The sequence below is a fragment of the Dasypus novemcinctus genome, chromosome 5 (genome assembly GCF_030445035.2).
Source record: "Dasypus novemcinctus isolate mDasNov1 chromosome 5, mDasNov1.1.hap2, whole genome shotgun sequence".
Taxonomy (NCBI): Eukaryota; Metazoa; Chordata; class Mammalia; order Cingulata; family Dasypodidae; genus Dasypus; species Dasypus novemcinctus.
In genome coordinates this window covers 133,682,849-133,703,778 of record NC_080677.1, presented here as the reverse complement: position 1 = coordinate 133,703,778, position 20,930 = coordinate 133,682,849, and the positions used below count along the sequence as shown (strand labels likewise).

At 38.8% G+C, this 20,930-nt stretch overlaps 1 protein-coding gene across 6 annotated transcripts in view; it reads right to left on the bottom strand.

Moving 5' to 3' along the window:
• Window positions 1-20,930, bottom strand: part of ACTR3B (actin related protein 3B) — a 204,945-nt gene that overhangs the window by 171,579 nt on the left and 12,436 nt on the right. For 4 of the 6 annotated variants that reach the window (XR_011648903.1, XM_058297577.2, XM_058297580.2 and 1 more), the window contains exon 2: window positions 11,945-12,000. The exons of 1 other annotated variant lie outside the window; for it this stretch is intronic. Coding sequence is in view for 4 of the 5 variants with exons in the window: in XM_058297577.2 (XP_058153560.1) it covers window positions 11,945-12,000 (56 nt within the window). In the remaining variant the exon portion in view is untranslated. Of the gene's footprint in view, window positions 1-10,924; window positions 10,977-11,944; window positions 12,001-20,930 lie in introns of those variants that run through there. One more of the 6 variants, XM_058297578.2, reaches the window with a different exon arrangement.

Here is a 20,930-nt window from a genome sequence, read left to right as displayed (position 1 = left end):
CTTAGGGACCTGAATGATAACGCAAAACGCTCAAACATACGTATTATAGGCATTCCAGAAGGAGAAGAGAAGGGAAAGGGGTCAGAAGGAGTGTTGCAGGAAATAATGAATGAAAACTTCCCAAATCTACTGAAAGAGACAGATGTACATATCCAAGAAGCACAGCGCACTCCACTGGTCATAAACCCCAACAGGCCCACCCCAAGACATATACTTGTCAAATTATCCAATGCTCAAGACAAAGAAAAAATTCTAAAAGCAGCAAGAGAAAAGAAAACCATCACATACAAGGGAAACTCCATAAGATTAAGTGCTGATTTCTCATCTGAAACGATGGAGGCAAGAAGGCAGTGGTATGATATAGTCAAGGTACTAAAGGAAAAAAATTTCCAACCAAGAATACTCTATCCAGCTAAACTAGCATTCAAAAATGATGGAGAGTTCAAAATATTCACAGATAAACAGAAACTGAAAGAGTATATCAACAAGAAACCTCCCCTTCAAGAAATTCTTAAGGGAATTCTGCAGGAAGAAAGGAAAAAACAGGACAGTCAGAGATGGAGGAGAGTGTAAAAGCAACAAGAAAGACAAAAATAGAAGGGGAAAATAAAATAATACAAACAAAATATAACAAACACAAATCCAACCAAAATATGGCTACCATAAATAACTCTCTAAACGTAATAACACTAAATGTCAACGGATTAAACTCACCTATCAAAAGATTCAGACTGGGACACTGGATAAGGAAATACGACCCATCTATATGCTGCCTACAAGAGACACATCTTAGACCCAGAGACTCATGGAGGTTGAAAGTGAATGGCTGGAAAACAATCATACAAGCAAACAACAACCAAAAAAAGGCAGGAGTAGCTATATTAATATCAGACAAAATAGACTTTAAATGCGAAACAATTGTGAGAGACAAAGAAGGATACTATATTTTAGTGAAAGGGACAATTTGTCAAGAAGATCGAACAATCATAAATACTTATGCTCCTAACAAGGGCGCCTCTAAATATGTGAGGCAAACGCTGGAAAAACTAAGTGAAAGAATAGATGCATCTACAATTATAGTGGGGGATTTTAATACACCACTATCAACTCTGGACAGAACATCTCAAAAGAGAATCACTAAAGAAACAAAACATTTGAACAGTATATTAGAAGAGCTGGATCTAATAGACATATATAGATCATTACACCCAAACACAGCAGGATATACATTTTTCTCAAACGCACATGGAACATTCTCCAAGACTGACCATATGCTAGGCCACAAAGAAAGGCTTAATGAATTCAGAAAGATCAAAATCATACAAAACAATATCTCTGACCACAGTGGAGTCAAGCTGGAAATTTGCAAGGGACAGAGACCCAGACTTCACACGACAATTTGGAAATTAAACAGCACACTCTTAGAAAAACAGTGGGTCAAAGAGGAAATCTCAAAAGAAATCAATGACTACCTTGAAACAAATGATAATGATAACACAACATACCAAAATTTATGGGATGCAGCAAAAGCGGTACTGAGAGGGAAATTTATAGCCATAAATTCATATATCAAAAAAGAAGAAAGAGCAGAAATTGAAGAATTAACTGCACATTTGAAGGAATTAGAAAAACAACAACAAAGTAACCTAACAGGAAGAAGAAGGAAGGAAATAACAAAGATAAGAGCAGAACTAAATGAAATAGAAAATAAGAAAGCACTTGAAAAAATAAACAAGACCAAGAGCTGGTTTTTTGAGAAGATCAACAAAATTGACAAACCTTTAGTGAGACTAACAAAGGAAAAAAGAGAAAAGATGCAAATACACAAAATAAGAAATGAGAAAGGTGATTTCACCACTGACCCCACAGAAATAAAGACTATCATAAGAGGATACTTTGAAAAACTATATTCCAACAAAAATGACAATTTAGAGGAAATGGACAAATTCCTAGAAATACATAAGCAGCCCATACTGACGAAAGAAGAAACTGATGATCTTAACAAACCAATCACAAGCAAAGAGATAGAATCAGTCATTAAAAATCTCCCAACTAAGAAGAGCCCAGGGCCAGACGGCTTCACAGGTGAATTCCACAAAACATTCCGGAAAGAACTAACACCAATCCTGTTGAAACTATTCCAAAAAATCAAAACAGAAGGAACACTGCCTAATTCCTTCTATGATGCCAACATTACCCTAGTACCAAAGCCAAACAAAGACACCACAAGAAAGGAAAATTACAGACCAATTTCTCTAATGAACCTAGACGCAAAAATACTTAACAAAATACTTGCTAATCGTATTCAACAACACATTAAATGAATTATACACCATGACCAAGTGGGATTTATTCCAGGTATGCAAGGATGGTTCAACATAAGAAAATCAATCAATGTAATACACCATATAAACAGATTGAGAGAAAAAAACCACATGATTATATCTATAGATGCAGAAAAGGCATTTGACAAAATACAGCACCCCTTCCTGATAAAAACACTCCAAAAGATCGGAATACAAGGAAACTTTTTGAACATGATAAAGAGTATATATGAAAAACCTAAAGCCAACATTGTTTACAATGGCGAAATCCTGAAATCCTTCCCTCTAAAATCAGGAACAAGACAAGGATGCCCATTGTCTCCGCTCCTATTTAACATTGTCTTGGAAGTACTGGCTCGAGCACTGAGACAAGAACCAGATATAAAAGGCATTCAAATTGGAAGGGAAGAAGTCAAAATTTCATTATTTGCAGATGACATGATCCTATATATAGAAAACCCTGAGAGATCTACAACAAAGCTCCTAGAACTCATAAATGAGTTTAGCAAAGTCGCAGGTTATAAGATCAATGCGCAAAAATCAGTAGCATTTCTGTACACCAATAATGAGCAAGATCAGGAGGAAATCAAGAAACAAATACCATTCACAATAGTAAATAAAAAAATCAAATACTTAGGAATAAATTTAACTAAAGAGGTAAAAAACTTATACATCGAGAACTATACAAGATTGTTCAAGGAAATCAAAGAAGACCTAAATAAATGGAAGAATATTCCCTGTTCATGGATAGGAAGACTGAATATTATTAAGATGTCTATCCTACCAAAACTGATCTACACATTCAATGCAATCCCAATAAAAATCAACACAGCCTTCTTTAAGGAACTAGAAAAACTAACTATGAAATTTATTTGGAATAAAAAGAGGCCCCGAATAGCCAAAGACATATTGAAAAAGAAAAACGAAATAGGAGGAATCACACTTCCTGACTTCAAAACATACTACAAAGCTACAGTAGTGAAAACAGCATGGTACTGGCATAAGGAGAGACACACAGACCAATGGAATCAAATTGAAAGTTCAGATATAGAACCTCATGTATATAGCCATATAATATTCGATAAAGCCACCAAACCCTCTCAACTGGGAGAGAATGGCCTATTCAACAAATGGTGCCTGGAGAACTGGATAGCTATATGTAGAAGAATGAAAGAGGATTACCATCTCACACCTTATACAAAGATCAACTCAAGATGGATCAAAGACCTAAATATAAGAGCCAAGACCATAAAGACCTTAGAAAGCAGTGTAGGGAAACATCTACAGGACCTTGTAATAGGAAATGGCTTCATGAATATCACACCAAAAGCACGAGCAGCAAAAGAACAAATAGATAAATGGGACTACCTCAAAATTAAAGCCTTCTGCACCTCAAAGGAGTTTGTCAAGAAAGTAAAAAGGGAACCCATACAATGGGAGAAAATATTTGGCAACCATATATCTGATAAGAGACTTATAACTTGCATATATAAAGAACTCATAGATCTCGAAAACAAAAAGATAAACAACCCATTTAAAAAATGGGAAAAAGATTTAAACAGACACTTCTCCAAAGAAGAAATACAAATGGCTAAAAAGCACATGAAAAAATGCTCCAAATCCCTAGCTATCAGGGAAATGCAAATCAAAACTACAATGAGATACCATCTTACTCCCATAAGATTGGCAGCCATGAAAAAAACAGTAGAATACAAATGCTGGAGAGGATGTGAAGAAAGTGGAACACTCATCCATTGCTGGTGGGAATGCAGAAGGATCCAACCATTCTGGAGGACAGTTTGGCAGTTTCTCAAAAAATTATCCATAGATTTGCCATATGACCCAGCAATACCACTGCTGGGTATATACCCATCAGATCTGAAAACAAGGACACAAACCGATATATGTACACCAATGTTCATAGCAGCATTGTTCACCATCGCCAAAAGTTGGAATCAATCCAAAAGTCCATCAACAGATGAGTGGATCAATAAAATGTGGTATATACACACAATGGAATACTACTCAGCTGTAAGAACCAATACACTACAATCGCACGTGATAACATGGATGAACCTTGAGAATCTTATGTTGAGTGAAGCAACCCAGGCATTGAAGGACAAATACTATATGACCTCAATGATATGAAATAAGTTAACTGCCTCAGAGAGCTAGAGTCTGGAAAAGTGGCTTACTGGAAATCAGGGGGTGGAGGAAGGATGTGAGTTAATGTCTGTAGGGGTGGAATCTGTGATGAGCTGGGGGTAAGTATGAGCACAAAGAAGGGACAAAATGGGGGCAAGGGGTTACCTTTGGGTGGGGTTTTCTGGGTTTGAGGGGGGCTGGGGATGGGAAGAGGGGTAATATGGTCCAAGAAATAGGTGGGAGGGAGGGGCAACATACAAACATGGGAGAGTGCCAGAAGTTCATTGAGAACTAAATGTTGAGTAAAACGTATCAAAGTATAAGTAGGAGGGTTACCTGGTTAGGACGCTCAGGGGGTATGGTCTGATGCGGGAGGACTCCGGAGGGAATAGCTGAAGGCTCATTTTGCCAAGGTGGGTTCTACCATTGGGTGGGGTGGACCCATATCCTGGGGAAGACTAATGCCGTCGAATAGAGAGAACTGTATCTCTCGTGAGAAAGGACGGCTCCCAGGGCATTAGATTGGCAGGCGTTGTGGGCCCTAAGGGGAGGGGAAAATGGACGTGCAATGGATGGAACAAAGGTAAATAAGGGGGCAAAAGAGGAGTTATGTGAGAGTACACGAGGATGAATATAAAACAGCTAATATTACACCAAAAACATATAGGGGACGACAGACTAATAATGAAAACCATAAGACAAAACATAGGATAACTAAAAAATTTAGAAAACTGTACAACCTAAAGTATGGACCACATAGTAAGCACAAATGTTACCTTGTTTGAAAACTATAGTTTCGGAATCTGTACATCAGTTTCAGGAAATATGATATGAATAAGTTAAAAGATTATTGCTGTGGAAGGGAAAAGGTTTTATGGTGGATCTGGGGAAATACTGTATATTGTATATATGAATTTTGGTGATCTAAGACTCTTCTGAAGCTGACATTATGTTGGGATTCACTTTACGGGAAGTTTTGGATCACAGAGTGGTTCAACAATGGCAGCGGAGGAATACTGATATGGGGTGTTATTGACAGGATATATATGGTTGACAGGGAGTTATACAGGGCATATGCCCAGGGTATATGGTAATGTCTATATATACTCATAGTGGAAACAATTAAAAACAACAGCTGGGGGGTTACTGGGCTCCTGGCCGGGGGGTCACTGTTGTGGGCCCTGGGAGAGCAGCGGCAATCCTCCAGGTGCAACGGCAAGAACCAGGAAGGAAGGAGGGCCCAACAGTGGGCTCTTGATACTAATGGCTACACTTTTGAGCCTATGCACCTGCAATAAGAACAAGGCCTAGAGTAGCATTGTGCCTGGGGGTTTCCTCCTGACAGCCTTCATGTTACTCAAATGTGGCCACTCTCACAGCCAAACTCAGCGTGTAGATGTGATGCATTCCCCCCAGCGTGGGACACGACACCCGGGGATGAGCCTCCCTGGCACCGAGGGATCACTACCACATACCAGCTGAAGAAGCAACTAGAAAATGACCTTGAATTAAAGATTCAATGCGGAACAGCAGAATATACCTGTCTACATATAATAACATGACTTCGGGAAGCGGTTTGACCTAATGTAAGGGGGAAAAGGAAAGGAGAAATGAGATTATAAGGCTGTGAGTCTCTAAAAAAGAGTCTGGAGGTTGTCAGAAGGAATACCCCTATGTACAACTGAACAGAGTCTAAGAGACAGATAAGGTAGATACAACCCCAGGTATTGGTTCTTTTGAGGGATAAAGAGACCCACGGGTTCTATGGTCATGGCAGAAGGGGTTCACTGCCATGACAGATGGCCCTTCTTTGGAGCTGGTGTTTCTGCGTGATGGAAATGGACTCAGAGGGGATCTCTTTTCACAAGACTTGCATGCTACTTTATTGGAATTGTAGTTGGTGCTGGGTTTAAGATATATGTAGGGGATTGGAATCTCTGGACTGATAATATGACACCCAGGCCCAGAGCCTCAACAGACTTCAGCTCCTACACTTTGACTTATTGGACTTACTCCACTCAGCTAACATGGAGTTGAAGAAGGTCAACCACCACAACATGGAGCCTAGAGTGTCTACAACTAGAAGCGGGAAGAGTGCATCCAGTACCCATGTGGAATCTAAGCCCTCACTTGACATAGGTGTGCAATGGACACAAGCAATCCAATGTCCACAGAGAAAATGTGGAATGGGTGTGGGAACGGTAGCCATGGGGGCTGCTGGGTGTGGGGAACGGGAGGAAGAGATGAGATGTGGAGGCGTTTTTGGGACGTGGAGTTGTCCTGGATAGTGCTTCACGGACAATTACGGGACACTGTAGATCCCCCCAGGGCCCACTGGATGGAACGTGAGAGAGTCTGGGCTATGATGTGGACCATTGACTATGGGGTGCAGTGATGCTCAGAGATGAACTTACCAGGTGCAATGGATGTATCACGATGATGGGAGAGAGTGTTGCTGTGGGGGGAGTGGGGGGCGGGGGCGGTGGGGTTGAATGGGACCTCATATATTTTTTTTAATGTAATTAAAAATAATAATAAATAAATATTTAAAAAAAAAATTAAAAACTTTTGTGCATCAAAGAACTTCATCATGAAAGTAAAAAGACAACCTATAAAATGGAAGAAAATATTTGGAAACCACATATCTGATAAGGCTTTAATATCCAGAATTTATAAAGAAATCCTACAACCAAACAACAAAACACAAAGGAAAAAAAACTTTCATGGGCAAGACTTGAATTGACATTTCTTCAAAGAAGATATTCAACTGGCCAAGAAATATACAAAAAAGAAAAAAGAAAAGATGCTCAAAGGCATTACCCGTTAGGTAAATGCAAATCAAAACCATAATGAGATATCATTTCACACCTCCTAGAAGGGCTACTATTAAAAAAAACAAAAAATAACAAGTTTGAAGAGGAAGTGGAGAATTAGGAACCCACATTCACTGCCGGTGGCCATATAAAATGATGCAGCCACCGTGGTAAACAGTTTGGCATTTTCTCAGAAAGTTAAGTATAGAATTACCATAAGACCCAGCAAACCCAACTTTAGCTATTTACCCAAAAGAATTGAACACAGGGACTCAAACACATATTTGTACACCAATGATCCATAACAGCAATATTCACAATTGCCAAAAGATGGAAGCAACCCAGGTGTCCATCAACCAATGAATGGATAAAGAAAATGTGGTAGATATATACAGTGGAATAGTTTTCAGCCATGAAAAGGAAGTAAGTTCTGATATATGTGACAACATGGATGGCTCCTGAAGAGATCATATTGAGTGAAATAAGCCAGACATAAAAGGGCATATAGTGTATGATCTCACTGATATGAAAAAATTAGAATAAATTTATAATCATAAACTAGAATACAGGTTACCAAGAGCCAGGGTGGAGGTAGTGAATATGGAATTAATTTTTAATTGGTACAGTTTCTATTTGGGCTGATGGAAAACTTTAGGTAATATTTAGCAGTGTTTTGTTTTGTTTGTTTTTTTCCCAAATTCTACTCAATTTATTCATTTTTTAAAAATATTACATTCAAAAAATATGAGGTCCCGATTCACCCCCACCACCCCCACCCCACCACTTTCCCCCACGGTAACACTCTCCCCCATCATCATGTCACATCCATTAGTTCTGGTGAGTACATCTCTGGGCATCGCTGCACCCCATGGCCTATAGTCCACACCATAGCCCACACGCTCCCACGTTCCATCCAGTGGGCCACGGGAGGACATACAATGTCCGGCAATTGTCCCTGCAGCACCACCCAGGACAACTCCAAGTCCTGAAAATGCCTCCACATCTCATCTCTTCCTCCCATTCCCCGCACCCAGCAGCCACCATGGCCACTTTTTCCACACCAATGCCACATTTTCTCGATTATTAACCACAATAGTTCATGAATAGAATATCATTAAGTCCACTCTAATCCTTACTGTATTCCTCCTTCCTGTGGACCTTGGCTTGGTTGTGTCTAGCAGTGTTGATACTTTAACATTGTGAACACACTTAATACCAATGAATTATATTATCTGAATGTGGCTAAAAGGGAATATTTTAGATGGTATATATGTTGCCAGGATAAGAATTTTAAAAATATAAAAACAGGGAAACGGACTTTGGCCCAGTGGTTAGGGCGTCCGTCTACCATATGGGAGGTCCATGGTTCAAACCCTGGGCCTCCTTGACCCGTGTGGAGCTGGCCATGCGCAGTGCTGATGTGTGCAAGGAGTGCCGTGCCACGCAAGGGTGTCCCCCGCGTGGGGGAGCCCCACGCGCAAGGAGTGCGCCCGTGAGGAAAGCCGCCCAGCGTGAAAAGAAAGAGCAGCCTGCCCAGGAATGGCGCCGCCCAAACTTCCCGTGCCGCTGACGACAACAGAAGCGGACAAAGAAACAAGACGCAGCAAACAGACACCAAGAACAGACAACCATGGGAGGGGGGGAAATTAAATAAATAAATAAATCTTTAAAATATATATATATATAAAAACAACCACAGGACTGTACAACACAATGAGCCTTACTGTAAACTATGGACTATAGTTAACAGTACAATTATAATAATATTCTCACACAAATTTTAACAAAAGTAGCACACTAATGCAAAAATGTTAAAAGTGGGGATAATTATATGGGAACTCTATTTTTTGTATGATCTTTCTGTAAGCCTACAAACTTCTCTTATTAATAAAAATAATTTTTAAAATATGTCATGGATTAGGAGAAGATATTTGCAACAAATTAATATCCAGACTATACAAACTATTCCTATAAAACCATAAGAAAAAGAAAGAAACACAATATAAAAAATGGCAAAGATATGAATAGGTAATGAAAAGTGTTCAACCTTACTGGTAATCAGAGAAATGCACATTTTTACAATAAGACATCATTTCACATCCTTTATGGGGCAAAAATTTAAGCATGACAAAACCAAGAGTTTTCAAGGATATACAGTAACAGAAACTCTCATACAATGCCAATAAATTAGTACAACTCTTGGTACAGCAATTTGGCAATACCTAAGAAGGTTGAAGATGTGCATACCCTATGATGAAATAATTACATTTCTGATTATTTTCCATTGGGAAAGTAGCACATGTACATAAAGAGCTATTAACTGTTTCATTTTATATACTACAGAAAACTAGAAAATGTTCCAATAAAAAAATTAATTGTATATTTTCACATGTTAGAATTCTGATCTTGATCTGCTAATATCAACACTATACAACTTAAAGACAGAATAAAAGATGACAAAAAAATCAAAAACAAAATATTGAGTTGTTTTTTTTTTTAAAAAGACAACATTGACAGCTATTTATGTATGCTGTCATTCTATAAATCTATAAACTCACAAAGCAACACTAAGTATTGTTAATGCATGCTTGTACATGGACTGAATACTTACCAGAAATATCCCCCAGAAGGAGAGAGCAAAAGGAGAGAGGGGGAAAGAACCGGGGAAGAGAAGAGAAGGGGCTGGAACTCAATCCAGAATGTAATTAGTCTGGCCTAACTCTGACATGTTAACCTTTGTTCATTCTGGATAGTGGGTGTATGGGTATTTGTTATAATACCTTTGCATTTTCTTCCTTAAAAAAAATTTTTTTAACTTATGAAGTGAAAAAGAAAATAATCTTAGGGCTCAACTTCTATCTCCAGTATAGAACTTTTCTTTGAGCACTGAACCATTTACCCAATCACATTGGGACTTTACACCTGAAATCTTTAAACACCAAATGTCTAAAATGTATTACTTTCTCCTTTTCCCTCACAGCTTCTTCTACAATCTCTTTCTGCTGATGTCATCACCATACACTCCTCTGCTTTAAAACTTCTCAATAATTGCCAATATTCTCCAACAACATAAGAAGAAAAAGGCAGGGGCTGGAGAGGATACTTTTTTTTTTTTAAGATTTATTTATTTATTTCTTCCCCTGCCTCCTTGTCTGCGCTCACTGTCTGCTCTCTGTGTCTGTTTGTTGTGTTCTCGTCCTCTTTTGGCAAGGCAATGGGAAATTAATTTGGGACCTCCTATGTTGGAGGGCGCCCAATGGCTAGATCCACCTCAGCTCCCACTTTCTTCAATCAAGCATATTCTGCACAGACGCTCAAAGAAAACAAATCAATGCAGAGCTGCCTCTGTAGAAACAAGGACCTGGCCTAGAACCACCCTAGTCCATTAGGCTAGGCCTCAGAACAAGCTTGAAAATTCCTGTTATGCAAAATAAAATTTAAATTCTTTAAGATGACAAAAGTTCTTCATCACCTGGCCCTCTGCATTTCTAAACATACCTCCTGCTACTCTCTGCTTCAAATTACAATTTCTAATGCCATCATACGCTTTTATTTCTTCTCACACAGCAAGTGGGCCTCACCTCTACGATTTTAGCTAATGTTGTACCCATTAGAATCACAAAGTCTTGTTCCAGTACTTACCACAAATATATATTAATGCCCATTGTAGCAGATACATCCTGAATTTGTGAATAAGCGTCTGTAACCAGAGAAACAGTTCAAGTCTCAGGGCTAAAACAAGGTAGGCCATCATCTTGTAACCTTGCCTCCTGGTACTTCTCTATTTCTTATAACAAATTTAGCCAACAATATAATGGTTCTTTTACTCCCACTTCTTCAGCATTTGTATTATCCTTCTAGCTTCTGCCACTGCTAAGGTTCTGACAGCACCAATGTGAGAGTTCCCTTGCCTTTTGACAGTAAATGAAATCCTGCTAATAACTGACTTCAATTCCTTCTCTATTAATGATGACAGGTTAAATGGGGCAGTCAAGTGAATGCTGCTGACAGTTTTAAATGGCAGTGCATTAAAGTAAAAGGTGCAAGATCAGCCTTTCTGAGTTGTTGCATTTAATAAGGTTAAAATTCAATCTTCTGCTTTGAAAAACTAGAAAATTCAATTTATCAATTCATCATGGAATGATGAAGCTCTGGGGTATTCACAATAATAAAATTCACAAAAGACGGTTTTATCCTCCACAATGTCAACTCATGAATTTAAAATAAGGACATAATCATTCCTATTATCCTGGACACCCTATTCCTGGTAACAAAATATCTAGATCTAGAAAATCAAATTCATGGTCAGTTATCCAGTAAATAAGAAATCGGAATAAGGTGAATTAAATGTTCTCAAGCAATTGAACTTTTCTAGTGATATACACATTTACCAAATAATGCTTTAGAGGAGTTTCACTTTGGATGGTTGCAGTGACTAAATGACAGAAGGGAGTCAAAGGACTAGGAAGTTACTTGTCTAGCAATAGCCCATAGAAATAGCCAAGAACTGGTATCAAAATAAATGTCCTTCCACATAACTAGAAGAATCTTCTAAAAGGAGATGGTAAGTAAATTGACATACCTTGGAAAACAAAATTAGAATGCTTATACAATCTTGAGAAACACAATTCTTTACAAACCAAAGGGTAAAACTTTACTTACATGAAGGTATAATGAACTGTGGTTCAGTGTTGCCTGCGTAGCCAAGCTTGGTATACCTAAAAGCACAAAGTCATCAACACATGTTTAGATAATACTCTCCTCTATAGTCCATGATTTTTTTTTATTTCAAGCTCTCCAAGTCCTAAAATAGCAAGCCTCAAAATACTCCCTTAAAGTAAATAAAACTTGTGATCGCTAAGAATCAAACACTAATTTCAGATAAGTAAGCAGTTAAAAAATTTTAGATGTGTGTTTCTTTTGGAAAAATACTTGCACACATACATTCACATATCAATTACACCTGTATCCCTCGTGACTTTAAAAGTGCTTTTACATTCTTACAATCTTTACAAAAACATTGTTGAAGAAGCAGTAGACACTATCTTTATTTTGCAAATGAGAAAATGGAGGCACTGAGAAGTTAAGCTGTACAAGGAAAGAGCTAGTAAGCTACAGAATAAGAGTCCACATCTAAATTCACAGCCTTCAGTTCCAATGCTGGCTTGCAAAGAAGTGAACTTACTTCCCAAACTTACTGAACTTTCTTTGGGGTTAGAAAACGATTATATAATTTTCTTAAAATGTCACGGCATATGTCTAGAAACAGCTATTGCCATCTCTGAAGGAGCATGTGACAGGAGCATCTTTATCATCTCATTTCAGAACAAGCCCATTTTCTGTCAAGATATTCTGTATAATAGATTCCAAAAGTCTCAACTAAAACAAATGCCAAAATACTACTATTTGCTCCAAAAACATTTGCTAATCTCCTAAATATAAAAAAGAAAAGGAAAAAAAAAAAAAACACTCAGAACCATCTGCTGGAAATGAAAAGTTGAAAAGCAAGAAGTAAACTGAAAAGACATAGCTCTTTCTTCCTTTTTAGAACAACTTTTATTAGCAGTAATGTTGAAAGCCTGGACAACTGAGCACCATTCTATAATTATTCTTATAATGAATAAAAATACTTCCTAGAAGCATCAAAAGTAACTGTTAACTCATTCTGTTTTACATTATTTCAAGATGCTTGATGCTAAAGATTTTTGATGTGGAAATATGTTCCAAATTCTAATAAATTAATGATTTTTAAATTTATTTTAACAAATGCTTATTTTACTATTTTTGAATGCAGTCAATGAATGAGGTTTGCAGATTTTAAAAAATGCCAAGCTAATTCCTCTTAATTAACAAAGTACTGTACAATCTACACAAGATATCAGAGCTTTGTGCTACAGGAGCCAGGGGGAGGCCAGGCCCCAAAATCCATCAGGACCTGCAAGTTTATAAAAAGCAAGATCCTTCTGAAGCCCTGCTGAGTTCCACAAATTACCAGAGCTAGGAACAGGGTACAAAGACCAAATGGACCCAAAACTTCTCCACCCCAGGCTTCACCAGACCCCCCGTACAGAAGTGGTTTCAAAACCAATCCATAGAGAAATGGATGTGGCTCAAGTGACTGGGCTCCCTCCTACCACACTGGAGGTCCCAGGTTCAGTTCCCAGTACCTCCTGGAGAAGACGAGCACTACAGCAAGTTCATACAACAAGATGACAAAACAAAGAGACAAAAAGAGGAAAGACAATAAGAGATACAACAAACCAGGGAGCTGAGATGGCTCAAGCAATTGAGAGCCTCTCTTCCACATGGGAGGTCCCAGTTTGGTTCCCAATGCCTCCTAAAGAGAAGACAAGCAGACAGGGAGAGCACACAACAAATGAACACAAAGAGCAGACAGCGAGCTCAAATAATTGTGGGGGTAGGAGGGTAGGGATAAAGAAATAAATCTTTAAAAAAAACAATCCATAGCCTGGTGTTTCCCCAACTAAAGGCAATATAATACTGAACTCTAAAGATACCCATATCATTTTCAATTCAACTCTTGTTCTGGAAATATATTTTAGACAATAAATATAAATATACTGAATTACTAATCTAAGGCTAAAGATGCCAACAGAATCCAACAAGCAGGCCAGGAATCACTAAAATCATCAAACATGAAGTTTGTGTTTTTATTAGACCATGCCCCAGAAAGGATTATGCACCTTCATTTAAATAAAACCACCTTCCCATGTACTTAGATTAAGAATTTCATCATGGGAAGCAGACTTGGCCCAGTGGATAGGGCGGTCGCCTACCACATGGGAGGTCTGCGGTTCAAACCTCGGGCCTCCTTGACCCATGTGGAGCTGGCCCACCCGCAGTGCTGACGCGCACCAGGAGTGCCATGCCACACGGAGGTGTCCCCCGCGTAGGGGAGCCCCACGCGCAAGGAGTGCGCCCCAGCGCAAAAGACAGTGCAGCCTGCCCAGGAATGGTGCCGCACACACAGAAAGCTGACGCAGCAAGATGACATGACAACAACAAAAAAATAAACACAGATTCCCGTGCTGCTGACAACAACAGAAGTGGACAAAAAGAAGAACACACAGCAAATGGACACAGAGAACAGACAACTGCGTTGGGGGGGTAGGAAAGGGAGAGAAATAAATAAAAAATAAATCATTGAAAAAAAAAGTTCCATCATGACTGGAATGGACTCCTTTTTCATAGCTGTATCACCATCACCTGGAACAGTGCCTGGCACTTGGCAGACACTCCAGAAATCTCTGTTGAATGAATTCTTATCAGATATAAGAAAAGGTAATCATTGTCAAACTTCTAGAAGAAAGGACCAATGTTTGAAAGGGGGATGCTAACAGAAAAACAAATGAACGGAACTAAAAAAGACCACAGACACCATATAATACAATCTCCCCATTGAGAGATTAAAAAATAATTCTTCTATGCATAATGGTTTTTACCCTTTTAAAAAATGTGAAAAAAACATGGTAAAATATTAGCATTTATTAAAATTAGGTGCTAGGTATCATTCATATCTGCTGTCTTACTATTTATATTTCCGAAGGGTAGAAGAGTATATATATTACATTAGTTAAGATCATGCGCTCTGGCACCACACTGTCAGGATTCAAATCCCAGTTTCAGTGTTTACTAAATACATGTAACTTTGGACAAGTTACCTTACCTATGTACTTCTGTAAAACAGTGTTAATAATAGAACCTACTTCCTAGAGTTATTATAATTAAATGAGCTAATATGTATAAATAACAGTGCTGGCTATATAAGTTTTAGTTATTACGACTTTTACTATTATTTTTCTATATTTTCAAAATATTTCATAATATCAAATTTTGAAAAGTTAAAAAAAAAAGTGTCTGTATCCAAAGTCAAATACGAACATTCATTCTTTCTGCTGTACACCACACTACCTCCTGCAAAGACTAGTCTAATTTTTGTAGTGGTGATAATAAAATGCACGAACAAATGGATATATTAGATATCCTTGAACAACTGTATGTCAACCATATCCTAAAGTTTTTTACCTTGAAACCATAAACTATGGCTATAGAAGGTCAGACTGCAAAGATGGATTTCAGTATTTTTAGGCCTACAGTTCTAAAATTCGACTAAAAACTGATGGTGTCACTACAACATGCCACTTGACAACAGATGCTGGAATGTTCAGACTCTTGAAACTACAGCATCCTTTCAGCCAGTACAGCCTCAAAGTAGGCCTTTCATCACAGAGTCACCTAAGTTCCTTAAGCATCAATAACAATTAAACAAAAAAAAATTTAGAAGACTGTTTGGGGAAGTGGTTGTGACTCAACTGATAGAGCATCCACCTACCACATAGAGGGTCCAGGGTTTGATACCCAGGGCCTCCTGGCCCATGTGGTGAGCTGGCCCATGTGCAGTGCTGCCACGCACAAGGAGTGCTGTGCCACGAAGGGGTGTCCCCCCACATAGGGGTGCCCCATGCGCAAGGAGTGCACCCTGCAAGGAGAGTCGCCCTGCATGAAAAAAGTGCAGCCTGCCCAGGAGTGGCGCCACACACACACAGAGCTGACACAGCAAGATGACGCAACAAAAAAAAGCGACAGTTTCTCGGTGCCGCATGACAAGAATGCAAGCGGACACAGAAGAACACACAGTAAATGGACAGAGAGAGAAGAAAACTGGGGGCAGGGAAGGGGAGAGAAATAAATAAAAAGAAATTTAAGGGAAAAAAAAGATTGTTTGGGCATTGGTGTATTAAGATAGTAAAAAAAATCTAAGTTCAGTCTAGCAGTGACAAAAATCTGGGTTCAAAAGAGAAACATTTGAGAAATATGTGGTTGAAGCGGCTAGGCTCCCGTCTACCATACAGGAGATCCAGGGTTTGATGCCCAAGAACTCCTGGTGAAGGCAAGCTGGTCCGTGCACCAAGCTGGCCCACGCAGAGTGCTGGCCCGCACAGGAGTGCTGCCCTGCCCAGAAATGCCACCCTGCGCACGACTGTGGGCCGACGCAGAGAGCTGGAGCAGCAAGATGACGCAACAAGAGACACAGAGGAGAGACAATAAGACGACGTAGCAGAACAGGGAGCTGAGGTGGCGCAAGAGAATGATCATCTCTCTCCCATTCCAGAAGGCCCCAGGATCAGTTCCCAGAGCCGCCTAGTGAGAAAACAAGCAGACACAGAAAGAACACACAGTGAATGGACACAGAGAGCAGACGGGGGGGGGGGGGGGGGTAAATAAAATAAATAAACCTTAAAAAAAAGAGAGAAACATTTAATCCTTAGGAAGAGATGAAAGCAGATTTGTAATTAGTGCTATATACAGATATATAACAGAGTTTGAAAATAGTTGTAAAACAGTACATATTTATGATGAGAGGCAGTTTAATGGGCCACAACACTGGGTTCAAACCCCAGCACCACCATTTCCTAGTTGTGTGACTTTAGGCAAGTAAATTAATCATTCCACCCCTGAGTTTCTCCATCTGTAAAGTGGATATAATAATAATCCCTACCTCAATATTGAGTATTACCATTTTTGGAAATACTTCCTAATTCAAAAAGTAAAATGAATATCTCATTGTTCAATAATTTTCACTTACTTACTTACTAATGGACATTATTTGATGTGTACTAGTGATCTGTATTTCTTCCATGAATTGTCCTAAGATCATTTTTTTTAATGGAGTTTCAGTGTTTTCTAACCTATTACTGTGGACTCTTATACTGAAGATATTACTGCTTGCTCACATATAATCTTAATTTTTTTCAGTTTGTTGTTTGTCTTTAATTATATACCTTCTGAAATATAATTGCTCAGTTTAGGTAATAAAATCTACTAACTATTTTTATTGAGTAGTTTCCTTCATTATGTTTCTACCCTGAAAGTCCCACTCTCTATTTAAATTTAATATTACTTCTCTTCAGGTTTTATCTTCGTTTTACTTTTTATCTCAAGTGGTAAGAGCTACATCAATTTTTCTAAACTTTAGTACCTAAAACAATCAAGACCACCAACTTTTATGTTTAAATAAACCTTGGGTTTTTTAATAATTAATAATACCATCCAAAAGGATAGCCTGCATAGCAGAGGCAGGCATCATTCTCAAAACATATAAACAATTCTTACAAATTGTCAGCCCACATTCTCCAACTCAATGGCAGCCTCTATGTATCCCCCTGACCTCAGACCTTTTCTCATATGGGAGTCATTAAAGATATAGGAGGAAACTATGATATAGAATCAATAGCTGTATAAAGTAATACCAATAGTTACACTTCTGACTTTTTAACAGTTTGTTCCCATAATCCAAATATCAAAACAACAAAAAACAGCCATTAAGAGCTCTCATCTTCACTCCTATGATCAATCATCTGCCCATTTCTGCCTTCCGTCAACTTCCTGTTTTGTTATATCCTTCCAATGTTTCTTTATGTAAAAACAATATATCCTTATTTGCCCCTAACATTTTAAACAGGCCTTGTGCAAAGCCTCTTCAACTCTAATTTGTTAAATGCCACTATCTTTGAAGAGAAGTAATACGTAGACTTTTCAATTACACAAAGTCAGGAAAATTTATCTGACTACTGTCAACTCAACATATTTATATATCATTGAAATTCCTCCTACAACCATGTGTCTTGAACAGAAGGTGACAATGTAAGCTCAATTAATTTATGTTTGAAAGTAGAAGTGTTGTATCTTAGAACAGTTTTGCAAACTGTATCCTGCTTAGAGGTTCTTCTGAGACCCCGTATGAATCCAGTCTCCTACTTCACCCTTCAACAGAGTAACTTGATCCCCTACTGAGATTTCCAAAGTTTAAAAAAAATGTGACCACTATTGCCTTGGAATATGGTTTTGATAAAAGTAAAATTGTGGGGAAGCGGACTTGGCCCAGCGGTTAAGGCATCCATCTACCACATGGGAGGTCCGCGGTTTAAACCCTGGGCCTCCTTAACCGGTGTGCAGCTGGCCCGCGCACAGTGCTGATGCGCGCAAGGAGTGCTGTGCCACGCAGGGGTGTCCCCGCATAGGGGAGCCCCATGTGCAAGGAATGCACCCCCCAAGGAGAGTCGCCCAGCACGAAAGAAAGTGCAGCCTGCCCAGGAATGGCGCCGCAACGCAGAGAGCTGACACAACAAGATGACGCAACAAAAAGAAACAGATTCCCGTGCCGCTGACAACAACAGAAGCGGGCAAAGAAGAACACGCAGCAAAGAGACTCAGAAAACAGACAACTGGGCAGGGGGAGAAATAAACAAATAAATAATTTTTTTTTAAAAAGGTACTTATAAAAAAAAAAAAGTAAAATTGTTTCCAGGCCTTAATGATAACAGTTTTTAAATAGTACTTATTTTCCAACTGTTCACTGTAAATTTACCTACAATCAATTCTTAAAAAGTCCCTTGGGTTGATATAGAGAAAATGGAAGTCTCTGTTTATAGGACATAGAATTCAATTTTGTTAGTTATTTTATGCAGATCCAATATCCTTTTTTTATTGTTGTCTATTTTGATATGCCTTTGTCTTACATTGCCTAATACACTTGCCCATTTCTCCTTCAATTTGAATAATTTTTTTTTTGCTTTATGTATTTCAATGCCATGTGAAGCAGTTTGATATGGCTTATGAATTCCAAAAATTGATAACTGGATTATGTTTGTAAACAGTTCAGTCCCTCCAGGCATATTAGAATATATTGGATTCAGAGGTTTCGCTTTTACTTATTAAATAATGATTAAGGCTTTGATTGGACAACGTCAGTAGCATGTTGAGTCCCTGCGCCCTTGGTGGGCAGGGACTCCCAGGGAAACTGCACCACAGAGAAGGGAGTTTGGAGTCTTGAGCTGCAGCCCTGGGAAGTAAGCACACAGAGGAGCTTGGTCATGAGGAAAGAGAGAAGGCCCTAGGAAGAGAAACAAGCTGTTCGCTTAATAGTCTACAGCTGGTCTTGTGGTGATACCAGAGCAGCTGAGCCCAGAGAGAGGCAAGCCGGGGGAAGAGAGGAACCTAGGGAGCCTGAACTCTTGGCAGCCATCTTGCTCCAACACAGGGCAACAGACTGGTGAGAGAAGTAACTTATGCTTTATGACCTGGTAACTGTAAGCTTCTACCCAAAATAAATACCCTTTATAAAAGCCAACAGATTTCTGGTATTTTGCATCAGCACACCTTTGGCTGACTAATAATACACCATGTTATTTGTTAAACAAAAGATCATGAGTTATGGCCCCTGTGGATTTTGATTATAAAATAAACTGCACTTACCAGATTAAAATTGTGGACTGAATATATGATCTAATTTCATTCTTTCCCCAAGTCCCAGTAGACCAAAACAAAATGACTTTAAAAGGTATATTAAACCACAAGGATAGGGAGAAAAGAAGAACAGACAATAACAACAAAATTTTGGCAGAAGAAAGTTGAGGATTAATGGTAACTGACTTTGGAGATGTTAAGAAAGTTAGCAGTGGCAAAAAGTTGGGAACCAATCCAATATACACCACAGTACATTTAAAGGCTCAGAAATTGGTCACTGAACAGGTATCTCTGGAAATGGAATTGAAGGGCCAAGGAAAGACCTACAACAGGGAGGTCGAGGTGAAAGTTACCGAGAAGCACTTAGAAAGCAAAGAATTAATAATATCTTCACAAAAATCTAAAGAAAAATTATTTAAAATTATATTATATATATAATATGTACACATATACATAATACATAATATAGCATTGCACACATATATAGAATCAACACACACTGTGTTCTTCTGTGTCTGCTTATATTCTCATCAGGTGGCTCTGGGAATCTGTGTTTCTTTTTGTTGCATCATCTTGCTGCGTCAGCTCTCCATGTATGTGGCACCACTCCTAGACAGGCTGCCGTTTCAAACGCGGTGCCTCTCCTTGCTCAGGGGCTATTCCTTGCGTGGGGGACACCCTTACACGAGGGCATCCCTGCATGGGCTGGTGCTCCTTGCACACAGCAGCACTGCATGGACCAGCTCACCACTCAAGCCAGGAGGCCCTAGGGATCGAACCCTTGGACCTCCTATATGGTAAGTGGACGCTCTTTGAGCCATATCCACTAATGTAATGTAATCCTGATCTAATTGTATTGAAATCCTACCTCCTCAACCCACATCAGCCCCAACATTCTTAGATGTTGCTCCATTACCTTCCGGCAAATTACATTGCTGAAAAGTCTAAAACCTAAGATTGAGCAGATTTTATTTTTCCCGCATAGGTGGCCTGTGATTTGTCTTTTTTTTTCCTGCTTAAATAAGGGTCGGATTGTTTCATTATCTTTCAGGTTTAAAGTTCACCAGGATACATCTCCATTCTAGGGACTTTACTGAATTTCTTCCACTACATAGAGTTCCTAAATAAATATAATCATATGATCCTTTGTTTCAGGGGGAAAAAAACCTGTATTATATTTCTGAATGTCTTCTTTTCCATTTATTCTATTTTCTTCTTCAGAAACATCAACTTTGACTCTAGCCACTCACTTTCAGATTCCAAGTTGTCTCTAATAGCTATTATCTCTTTATTCTTTCCCACAGTTATCTTTGTAATTTCCTCAAATGTATTCTCTATGTAACTGTAAAAGATTTCATATGCACTGATGCAGTTTCTAACA